At 40.6% G+C, this 12,052-nt stretch overlaps 1 protein-coding gene across 2 annotated transcripts in view; it reads right to left on the bottom strand.

The window, feature by feature from the left end:
- Positions 1-12,052, bottom strand: part of LOC135711155 (histone demethylase UTY-like) — a 269,948-nt gene that overhangs the window by 3,291 nt on the left and 254,605 nt on the right. For both annotated transcript variants that reach the window (XM_065233900.1, XM_065233910.1), the window contains 5 exons: positions 9,822-10,359; positions 8,231-9,066; positions 7,473-8,029; positions 7,189-7,398; positions 6,861-6,987 (listed from right to left, as the gene is read on the bottom strand). In XM_065233900.1, the coding sequence (XP_065089972.1) occupies positions 6,861-6,987; positions 7,189-7,398; positions 7,473-8,029; positions 8,231-9,066; positions 9,822-10,359 (2,268 nt within the window). The remainder of the gene's footprint in view (positions 1-6,860; positions 6,988-7,188; positions 7,399-7,472; positions 8,030-8,230; positions 9,067-9,821; positions 10,360-12,052) is intronic.

The raw sequence follows: 12,052 nt of genomic DNA, 5'->3' as shown, positions 1-12,052 counted from the left end.
CTGCCAAAGTTCAGGGAAGGGCTGCTGAAGTCCTTTCATTTCAATTCTTGGAAATCAGGGAAGTACTGATTAAGTTCAGGCAACTAATGCCGAAGTTCAGGGAAGGCCTGCCGTAGTTCAGGGAAGGCCTGTCAAAGTTCAGGGAACTCCTGCTGAATTTCAGGGAAGTCCTGATGAAGTTCAGGAAACTCATGCCGAAGTTCAGGAAAGGCCTGCCGAAGTTCAGAGAAGTTCTGCCGAAGTTCAGGGAAGGGCTGCTGAAGTCCTTTCATTTCAATTCTTGGAAATCAGGGAAGTACTGATGAAGTTCAGGCAACTCATGCCGAAGCTCAGGGAAGGCCTGCCGAACCTCAGGGAAGTCCTGCCGTAGTTCAGGGGACTACTGCTGAAGTTAAGGGAAGTCCTGATGAAGTTCAGGAAACTCATGCCGAACCTCAGGGAAGTCCTGCCGTAGTTCAGGGAAGGCCTGTCAAAGTTCTAGGAACTCCTGCTGAAGTTCAATGAAGTCCTGCCGAAGTTCAGAGAAGTTCTGCCGAAGTTCAGAGAAGTTCTGCCGAAGTTCAGGGAAGTTCTGCCGCAGTTCAGGAAAGTTATGCCGAAGTTCGTGGAATTTTCTTTAAAAATACCAAGATATATCAGAATATCTTCATCAAAAGACTGAAATTTTAAAAAATATACTCAAATACTTGTTATACAACTTGATAAATTTGAAGATGGGTTAAAAAATATTTGATTGATCAATGGCAAAGGTGGATGATTTCTACAATATTTGAAGATATAGGGGAAATGACGGCTTCGGCATGACAGACTATTTTCGGCAACCCAAATTGAAACACTATTTTCACTGGATTTTCTTACGAAAACACTTCGCTGAATGCATGCAAACGATTATTTATGCTTTCAGCTTCAATTTGACTATATTTTTATCACTGAGAAAAAACAATCTAACAAGGTTTTATTGAAATGCAACACACGCACTTCAAATTGTAGCAGATTTCGAGTTGCCGATAATAGAACAGCAGATTTACATGCAGTTCAAATGGAACGGTTGCCGAAGAAAAACTGGTTGCCGACAATACTCGCTCTCACTAGAGAAGATTGAAGCTTTGTAAAACCGTTTCAAAACAGTTTTTGACAATTCTTTCGACTGAAATTGTTAGAGCAGCTGGCAGCAAAAGATTGTAAACAAACCAATACTGCATATGTGTGCGTTCCTTAGAGAAAAAGGCTATAGAAAGAAGGTCGCTGCTTAGGTTGCCGAGAATACGTAAATTCCCCTAGTTCAATTTATCTAATTATCTTTAAAAATACCAAGATAAAACAGAATACCTACATCAAATAGGCTGAAATTTTCGCAGAATATCCTCAAATACTTGTGAAACAACATGTGAAAATTGAGGAACCTTTTGATTTGAAAAATATTTCATTTAGCAATGGCAAAGGTGGGTGATTTCTAAAATAGTTCCATTTATCTTTAAAAATATCCAGATATATCAGAAAACCTCCATCAAATAGGCTGAAACATTCACAGAGTATCCTTCAATTGGCTTACACATACACACACTTGAATGGTTTTTTATTATTTCACAAATGCACGCATTTCCAACACGTCTTAGAAATACTCTCAATTTAGAAATATTTTTACTATTTATTTTCAATCACTTTCATAATGGAGTTCTTGCGATAATGCATAGTTGACATTGCCGAATAGCATCCGTTTTCAATTATCGATAATTTTCGCAAAAGATTACGAATTGAAATACCAAAAGAAAAACGTCACGCGCGAGCTTGATCCTGCTGACGATGCTGATGGTTTGTCTTGCTTATTCATTCATGGATCGCCCCGTCGCTTCTCTGTTTTGTGCGAAGGTTCCAATCACATTGTTTTGTTAGGTAATTTTAGAAAATTTAAAAAAGAGTTGTGAAAAACAAAACTTTGAGAAAAATTCCTACGTGATTCTGAGGAGATTTGTATGGGGAGCATGAGGAAACAGATGAATTTTAAGAAGAATACCTAGAGAATTATGATCAGAATTCAACAAGAAACAGTGTTCTTAGCATGTTCTGGCAATAATTTCAACCCTAGTGCGAAAGATTCATCACAAAGCTCCAACAGAATTGATTGCAAAAAAAGGCTGATAATTAGAAAGAAATTCTTTAAAATACTCCCAGGGGTTTCTAAATAAAATTTCGAAAGATTTGTGCTGTTTTGAATAGAGTTAAAATAAAGTTTTGAAGAGATTTTCAAAAGAATCAAAGTCTCCGGATAGGCTCAAGGGCATTCTAAGAAGGATTAAAATTAAATTCTTAGAAGGGGATGCAAGGAAATCCAAAAAAGAATTCAACGTTAATTATTGCGTGGAGTGTTTTCTGGTTTATCTCAGAACAATTTCAAGATAATTCAGAGCAGAATTCCAAGTTAATTCTGGAATTCATGTCATGAGAATTTTGAACAACGAAAAATTAAACCCCCGGAAAAAAAATAATTCAGTTTCGGTTTTAACAAATATCTGTTTCCAAAGTCCAGCACCTTCAATATTTTCTTTTAAGGACCATGCACTTTACATCTGAAATTGAGAATACAAAAATCAATTTGCAATATTGCTGAGTGATTAAATTCTCAAAACAATAAGACGGGAAACTGAAGAAAATTATGCAGCAAATAGAGCAAGACATTCATTTGGTTAAGGATCACTCTGTTTTAATGGTTTATTCTAAAATTCTGGTGTAAAAAATTGTTGCTATGGTATGGTTAATTTATTTTCCCTGTTCTCTCGCCGAAATCCCGGGTTACTTTTCAAATTCCCGGATATTTCCCGGGATTCCCGATTTTCCCGGTTTGCTGGCCATCCTGCTAGGGTATCTAGAGCATGTCCGGATGTTGCCAATATAGTTCTTACGATACTCAGTTTGACCGCCAATGGATACCCGAATAAAAATTTACCTTACAAAAACAATAGAACATATTGTTACAATACAATAAAACCTATTGTAGCAAGAATAAATGTTATTGTTAAAAACAATAAAAATACAATAGAACTTATTGTTATGTACAATATAATCTATTGTTTATGAGACATTTACAATCGAAAAGGGGGGTTGTTAGTTACCGTAACCATAAAAAAATCAATTTTTTCTCTAACAAATTTGATCTCATAACAATAAATGTTATTGTTTTTTTATTGTGCAAAATTTTGATTCCATAGAATTTGTTGTAAACCTATTGTGGTGACTATTTGATTATCTGGCCAATACAATAGAATTACAATAAGATTAATTGTCAACAATAGAATCTATTGTATTTTATTGGTATTTTATTGTAATTTTATGGTTATTTTTATCCGGGTATGGCTTTGAATTCTCATGTGATTTGATGTATCGCTTGATTGATTTTGATTTAGAAAGGATTTACCACTTCCCCGGGAATACCCGGAACATGTCCGGGTGTGGCCAACATGGTGCTGGTCACTCATCATGACTCTGATTGATATTATTTTTGAATTCTCATGTGAATTGATTTATCGCATGGTGGGTTTGGCACGTTTGGCTCTGATCTGATGAAGACCCATACTCACCGGAATAAGTTCCGGCCATTGCTCTGGAACCAGCGGAACAAATCCAGAAACATACAATAACATTCGATGTGACCATAGTATCTTTCTACTGTTCAATACTGTGCTAAACTAATGCAGCATCGTCATGGGATTGTGTCTGACTTGCGGTTATTCTTCTCATTGACGTTAAATAATGTAATCGCAAGTCAGTCCCACTCAGATTTTGGCCATAAAATAAAAATGTCACGAAATTTTATCGAATATTTTTTTGGTAAATATAGATGCATTCTATCACATTTTACGTTTCTTTTTAAATTTGTCCCTCTAAACTAAGTGTCAAATCAGAAAACTTGTAAAACTGTTGAACGCTGTTTTCTCATTTCCAGGTTTTTATAGATGGGACTGACTTGCGATTATGGGTAGGGCAGTTAATCAAAAGTCACTTGGATGAGGTAAATGCATATTCGAAATCTGCATCAAAACCCAAACCCAAAATTTCATCAATTTTGGTACACTGGAACTATTTTAAATAAGTACGATTACATTTGCAAAAATCACCTTATTAGCGCCCCTCGGTGTCACTTTGTATGGGAGCGAGCTGTCAGTTTGTAAGTTTAGTGTGAAACAGTGAAGTTATTATTTTGCTTTAAAACTTTAAATCGAGATGACATTGTATGGGTTCGAAAAAGAAATATCGCTGTGCTCAAAAAACGAAGCTCTTTCTGATGATTCGAAGCTCTTTCAGATATTTTTCAAAATTAAAGAACCCAATTCGCGGGCGGATTCCTCCGGTGTGAAATCGTTAAAACAGCGCTTTCACCGAGCTGGGGCGACTCTATGTACGATGCAGAAAAGATTGTGTTTTACTGTGGCTAGCTGCACGCACGCTGAGTAGATAGAAGGAAGATTTATGTCGATTTTGAATATTTCCTGCAAAAAGATGAAGCACGATGCAAGTAGATGCGAGAAATGAAAGATGATTTTTCGAAGATTGATTCGCTAGTGTGAGATTTTTTGAGCATCAAGAATTGAGATTTAGATGTGTCGCCCTCCTCGGTTTTCACCTCCTAAATTTGTAAGTAATTCCACCTGAATTGCAAAAGCACATCATCTCACTACTAAAACTTCATTAAGAAGTGATTTTACGAGCTATGAAGCATTCTAAAAAGTTCTGTCCGAATCGAAGTCGTAAAAAAAATGCAAAAAATCATTTTGTGTTGATGCATTGAAAAGCTAGTTTTTTATAAGAATAAGGCATCATAAAATAAGGTTTTCGGAATTTCCAATTTATTTTTTTCATAATTTCTGCATTGAGACATCACTATTGATGGTTGTTTCATACATTAATAACAATAAATTATTAAATATTTTGTTTAATTAATCAAAAATTATATTCCTTTATGCGGGGCAAGAGTGCCACCCCTACATTTATGTATTAAATTGTACAAAAATCTTCAGAAATTAACACAATTGGGCATTTATGTTTCCAATATATATTGTTTTCGTGAAATTTTGGAAAACAAACTGTATAAAATAGTATCAAAAATAGTTTCCATTTAAATCTTTGACGCACATGGTTTATATGTTTTAGATATACAAAAATATATCGTTAAGTCAATATTTTAGTGGAATAAACAATAAAAGCAGTTGCTGTTATACCTAAGAATAGTAATTTGTTGCTTAGAAATGAACATTTATCAGTTTCACTTCATTTTAGACATATGGTATTTTTGCCCCATAAGAGTGGCCTTCTTGCCCCGTAGCATTTTTTAGAGCAGGTTCGACATGACATTTTGAAAAAATCATTAACATTTTTTGATGGGGTTTAATTTTATTTTTAAAGATGATACATGGAGACAAGGTTATAAACTTACAATTCGATTAACCAACTCCTATAAATATTCACGGAATCACATATAAAAACGCGGTATCGTTAAGGTGACCTTCTTGCCCCTAGTTCCCCTAACTCTAAGACCAGAAGGTCCTGAAGAAACGTGCTCAACTTTTTGGCTCAGTTCTGGTACTATCCGGTCCCAAGCTAATCGATGCTTCCCTCGAAACATAGGAAAATCCACGAACCCCTCGTTTTATCTGTCAAACTTTCATAGCGAATCAAAACATACTGTAGTACTAGAATTTCGACTAGAATGGGGTACGTTAATCGATTTGCATGGGACCAATATGCTGAATAGGCTAGTCAAGCAGTGAGCCAATTTAAAATCGCTAGTTTCCACCGGTTGCTAACCAGGTTTACAATGATGAGCTAGAATACTCAATATAGGCAATTTATGTAAAGGAAATGGATGTCGACGTATCTATGAATCACTACTCAAATTGCTACTCCATAGATAAAAAAAACATCAAGAGCAACAAAAGTAAGACTAGGGTAGAGCGCTAAAGAAAAAATGTATTAAGTGGGGTTGCCTTTTCTTGTCCCTTCTGTATATACCACTGATTTATGGGGGTTATTCCCGGAGTCGAAGTGACTGTTGTCACTAGTGAAATGAGAAAAGTCACGTCGTGACTCTCCATTTCCAGAACAACATGTGAAAAGGGCATACAAGCTTTTTGTAAACAAACCTTCTTATGCCCTTTTCTCGCCACCCATATGACACCAATGCAAACCTTTAACATCACCGGGTAGGGGACACTTTCCCCTTCCCGATGATATTGCTGGTTTGCGTGAGCGACCCTCGGTTGGTGAGAAAAGGGCCTACAAAGGTTTGTTTACAAAAAGCTTGTATGCCCTTTTCACATGTTGTTCTGGATTTGACATGCACAGAGAGTTACGTCACCACGAAGTAACAAAAGTTACTTCACTAATGACAAAAGTCACTTCGACTCTCGGAATAACACCCCCTCTGATTTTAGATTGAAAGTGGCCGGCACAAAACTGAGATTCATTAATTCGTTGCTAAATAACAAATTACGGTTCAAATTCAAGACATTTCTAAGCAACGAGAAGAAATAGCCATCGTGCAAATCTTGCTAAAGCAAAAAAATCATAGGAATCATAACTGAATGCCATGAAATTTGATTTCGATATTTTCACTGCCGATAACACTTGCAGAAGAATAATTGTAGTATCAGATTTAGAATCAGGCAGTCCAAATTTCGTAACTATTTTGTTTTTAATGGATTGGGAAGTTATTTGAGTGATTGCCATGGAATTTTCTTAATCCTGACAGTAATGCAACAACTATTATAGATGTTCTCCTCTAGTTTCGTGAGGATCCACCCGCCGTGTATCAATTTGTTCAACGATCATACCATGTGGAAAACACCAGGTAAAACATTCATACTCACTTCACACTGACCGCAGTAGTGGGACGCTTCATTCTTCCCGCGCCCATGAAACCGAACTTCGACGCCCTTCGACTTGACGAACTCCAGCACTTGCATACAGTGCCGCATCGTTTGCATCAGACAGGTTCTGTTAGGAGAAAAATACTTTGTATTAGAATTTGCTTCAATACAATCTTCTAGGGGTATCATATTTCAAGTCAAGGATCAGTTAAATATGTTTCTACACGGGAATTTCGGTAGAACGAAAGTTAATAATATATGGGTTGTTCATCATTCGAATGGTAAAAAACCATGGTAACGAGAAACTAGGTACTGAAATGAAACTCACCTGACCGTTTCAAACAGCTTGGGGTCGGAAACCTTGATGTTCCTGGCCAGATTCCAGCTCAGATGCACCATCGGAACGATGCTCTTGTAACTTTCCAGCTTGTTCCACTCGTACCGTTGGATCGCCAGCTCGTACTGCCGCGCCGTCAGCGGACCAACATTCCATGCAATATTGTTGCACCATCCGATGGCCTGCACCCAGTGCACACAACTGTTGATAAAAAATAAAAAGGGTGGGGGAAATTTAGCAAATTATTCCACAAAAGTAGCCATTTTAGCACTTACCCTGCATTCACCCACACCAGGTCACCCGGCCGCTGGGTAAACCGATACACCGGAATGTTCTCCGCGTACAGGTCTTCCAGCGCGGGCCACCACGAACCGTGCAGGTAGTTGATGTTGTTCTTCTCGCACAGCGCCTGGATTCCACCCCAGTACGAATCCGGCGTGGCGAACCACTCGCAATCCCCGGGACCGATGTTGATGTTAATAGAACAGAAGTTGTTGTTTTCCTGATGGCCGGGCGTTCTACTTCCCGGCACCTTCATATACAACTGCACCGTATTCATGCCGAGGATCATATGACCCACATGCGACAGCATGTTGGCAGCGGATACGACCCGGGCAAACGGGGGTAACTTTTGCAGCTCCTGAAGTTGCGTTTTCCACTTCCGTTCGTCCGAGAGATCGACGTTCGTTCCGAAACGTAGCATTTTGTTGCTATTTTTGCACTTCTTCCGCTTGCCATTGCCCGACCCGGCACCGTTGCTATTGGTGAGGGAATCTTTGGAATCCGAATCGGAGTTGGTGCTCACGATACCGGCCAGCTTGTCCCGTTCCTCCTGTAAAAGAATTGGCAGAAATTTTTCGCTTAGAAAATGCTGGGAAATTTGGAATGAAGATGGAAAGCGCGAAAAATCATCAGAGCTAAAAGAAAAGCTTCTTCAGGCTGAAAGTTCAGTAGAACGAAAGTTATAAGCTGGACATCATTTGAAAATAAAAGTTAAGCCGATTGTTAAGAAATGTCCACCCCGAAATCTTACCTTGATCTTGTCCGAAAAGCTGGAAGCCTGGTACTGGGCATACTTCGCGATGGTCGTGTGCGATCGGTGCGAAATACACGCCCACACCTTCGACTTCATCGATTGATCCCAATTCTCGTCCGACGACTGATGAACTTGCGTCCGCACCTCGATGCTATGGTCCGGGTTAGCCTCCACCAAGGTCTTGGTCGAAAACAGTCCCAGATCGAGCTTGAGGGCAGCGCCCAGTTGCCGAACGACAGCGATCGGATGCTTTAGGCAGAATTCCTGCAGCTGTGGACTGTAGGCATGTTTCTTGTTCTCGAGGAACACGGATGGAGTCGGGGGTTGCAACTGTTCGCGGGTCAATCGCTGCGGGGGACACTCTGGAGGGGCGGGAGGTGCCGCGTCCAGGGCCAACGTCGAACAGATGGCCGGAACGTCCTTCAGGTCGGATTTCTTGGCCGCTTGCAGCAATTCCTTCGCCGTCATATCGATCGAGAAACCGGGTTTGGTGCTTGGCTCGGTTAGTTTTTCTATCTTTATGACCGGTTCCAGCTTGATGTCGTGCTTGGCCAGCAGGTGACGTTTCGCCGCGGCAGCCACCGCCGAACTGGAACTACTGCTAGTGGAACCGGCTCCGGTAGATGAGGTTGCTTCGGCTTTAATTGTCGGTGACTTTTCCCCATCCGGTCGGGACGAGGTGGAATCGGCGGGCAGGGCAGTGCCATTCTGCTGCGGATCCAGGGGTTTGATGTCCTTGATGTCCAAATCGTCGGAGCCGAACTGCTTCAGCAGTGTTTCGGCGAAATTGGCCGTGTCGTCCTTGGATGATAGGAGGGCTTGCAGTTCTTGGTCTGTGAGGGGGAGGGGAGAATTGTTTTGATGAATATGTTAAGTAAAAGAAGTATGGTTGATGGGGTTGTTGCAATTGGATGTTGAAAAATGTCGGAATCGTTCTGGGAAAAATCCAAGCTGTGAAAGAATCCTTTTGAATGATCCAACGTCCATCCGGACGCATTCGTTGATGTCCCAATGTTTGATGGAGTGAAAAGCTCACGTCCAATGGAAAGAGCAGTTCACAACGAGAACATTGGTTTAGAAGTGAGCGAAACATTGTTGTCTCGTAGAGCAATTTGCCAATGGATTATATTGAAAATGACTGGCAGCACATTTTCAGCATTTCGGAATTAGTCTTTCAACAGTCTGATCCAACATTTGTGACGGCTTTAGGGGTAAGAGGGGCATAGTTAACAGATAGGGCTTAGTGAGCAACCCGTGCACCACCTTGGACTGCCGGCTGTTCGGAACAAATTGGTTGGTGGTTGAACCTACTACCAGTTGATTTGTTTCATGCAGCTGGAGATCCAGAGTCAAAGTGCGGGATGCTCACTATGCCCCTCCTTCCCCAACAGGTAAATTTGGATTAATTTTGTGCATTAAATGGTGATCTTCCTCAACATGGGTGAGAATTTCATGTCGCTTTTAATTCTTGAAAAACTAATAAATTCTGCTCCAACAAGATAAATCAGTATGCAATTATTGGCAAATTACCCTACTTATATCTCGCCCAGTGTATTAATAGGCAGTAAAAAAAAAGTCATCCACTCACCCAAATCCGACTGATTGGTCGACGAGATCTGCGTAAAGGCAGCACCACCGCTGGTTTGACTTTGGAATCCGCCTCCGTACGTTCCCGACGCGGTCTTGAACATCTGATTACTGATCGCGGCAAAGTTGCCATTGCCGGTTAGAATCTGCTGTTGTTGCTGTTGCTGCTGCTGCTGCAGTTGGGCTAGCTGTGGGGGATAACCACCACCTCCACCGGCCAGGGGTGCCGGCTGTTGTTGACCTTGACCTTGGAATGTCGCGGGCGATCCCGGTACAAGCTGATTCCGCTGCTGCTGTTGCTGGGCCTGCTGCAGACGAAGCTGGTGCTGTTGCATCAAACGATACTGATGGGCATATTGCTGCAGAAGACTCTGCTGCTGGGTATTAAGATTGGTCTGATTCTGCTGCAGATACCGAAGCATCTCCAACTGCTGCTGGTTGAGATAGAAGTTCGGAAGCTGTGCCGGTCGGCCATCTTCCTGTTTGAACCGTTTGTTCGTTGCTGCATTATTGTTGCCAGGGAATGGTGCTTGATTACCCTACAAGTGGAACGATAAACATCTTGTTAGTACCGATTAGGATTCAGGAAAATCTAAGATTATGACGCACTTATAATTAAATAATCGATCTGTAGAGGCAGCTACTATCTAGCCCCACCGTATGAGTTGTAGGTGGTGTTAGCGAAAACTGCCCTTCCACATGGATTACTCTAGCATCACGGATTGAACCTCCCATCAAACGAAAAATCAATGGGAGGCATTTGATTTACCGGATGCCACACCAGTTAGTATGACGACGACCAAATTACTCCCCAGTCATCGTTCACTCAAGAGAAAAGTATAGGTACATAACGCCGAAGCCAGGCTGAGAGCACGACGACCACATAAACCGGGTAGTTCAGCGACCACATAAGCGGCCGAAAAAATTGGGAGCACGTGCGCTCTGTCGTCACTCTCCACCAGGCAACAGCAGCAGCAGAGGGCTTTGACCTTCAGAGCAGGCAGCAGACACACATGCTGGTAGCATAACCTCAATCTTTGATTCGCTACTCCTCATGGTCTCGAATAAGTGGCTTCTGTCGAAATTACATAGAAATCTCTACTTACGTAATTCCCCCGGGTGTGAAGCTGGTCACTATTTCCAGAATTATTTACACAAATTATAAATTCGATCAACTATTGAATGATTTTGACTACTTCTAAGAAGCTACTTAATATCTAATAGCACCGGCGTGAATATGCACGCACCACGTCCGTCCGGAGTGGCGGTTGAAATGAAATGAATGAGAGATTAAATACCGGCATCGGCTTCGGCACACGGGCGCGGCGCAGGCGGTGCTAACGGTAGCGCTCGGCTCCCACCCGAGAGAAACGGGAGAAAATGAACCATTAATGAACTCGGAGACAGTGGGAGCTAGGAAGTGTTGCCGATATTCTCTCAAAATCACATCATCATATTTGCAGAGTTTATACATTTTTCTACAATTTGGTTATTTTGGAACTTGGAAAAATTAAGTATTCGAAATTCTTTGCTAAAAAGCACCACCAGCCAGAAGTTGGTAGAGTCTTCCCAGATGAAGGCAAAATACATTTCGGAAGAAAGTCTGAAGACATTTCTGAGGTATGTCGAAAGAAACATCCAGGATAACTCATGTTGCAAGGTAGTTCAGACAGTCGACTTAATGAAAAAAACATAATTCCATGATATTCCTTGATTTTTTTTTTGTAATTTTCAACAAAATTCCAGGTGTAGTGCCTACCCGGCTTTTCGCAACACAATTCCATCAGCTATTACTTTCCTCAGATAGGTGTATATTAATGCTTTCTGGACATTTTTACATGAACTAACACATGGACCTTTAACCCATCAAATGCAATCTGCTTTCAAGGTAGTTCTGAGGAATTTTAGATTTCATGTGAAGCCTGATGGTTTTGAGTAGAATTTCAAGAAGCTCTGAATTGAATTAAAAGTAAATTTTAATTAAAACTCTTAGGAATTTCTGAGGAGCACAACTCCTGTGAACTTCAGAGGAAAATTCCAATGGCATTCTGAGGATAATTTCATAAAGTTTGTGGGAGAACACTAATCCGCAGCATAAGTCCATGGTTTTATTTAAATACATTAATTCAGGAGAATTTGCTAAGCAAAAAATGAGAAGAAATCTAAGAAACTGCAATGAATCTAAGGAGACATGCAAACGAATTCTTAGGAGACATTCAATGAGTAGAATTT

The sequence above is a fragment of the Ochlerotatus camptorhynchus genome, unplaced genomic scaffold (assembly GCF_037179485.1).
Source record: "Ochlerotatus camptorhynchus isolate MF236.1 unplaced genomic scaffold, CSIRO-AGI_Acam_v1.1 ptg000037l, whole genome shotgun sequence".
Lineage (NCBI taxonomy): Eukaryota > Metazoa > Arthropoda > Insecta > Diptera > Culicidae > Ochlerotatus > Ochlerotatus camptorhynchus.
This window is presented reverse-complemented; position numbering and strand designations above follow the sequence as displayed.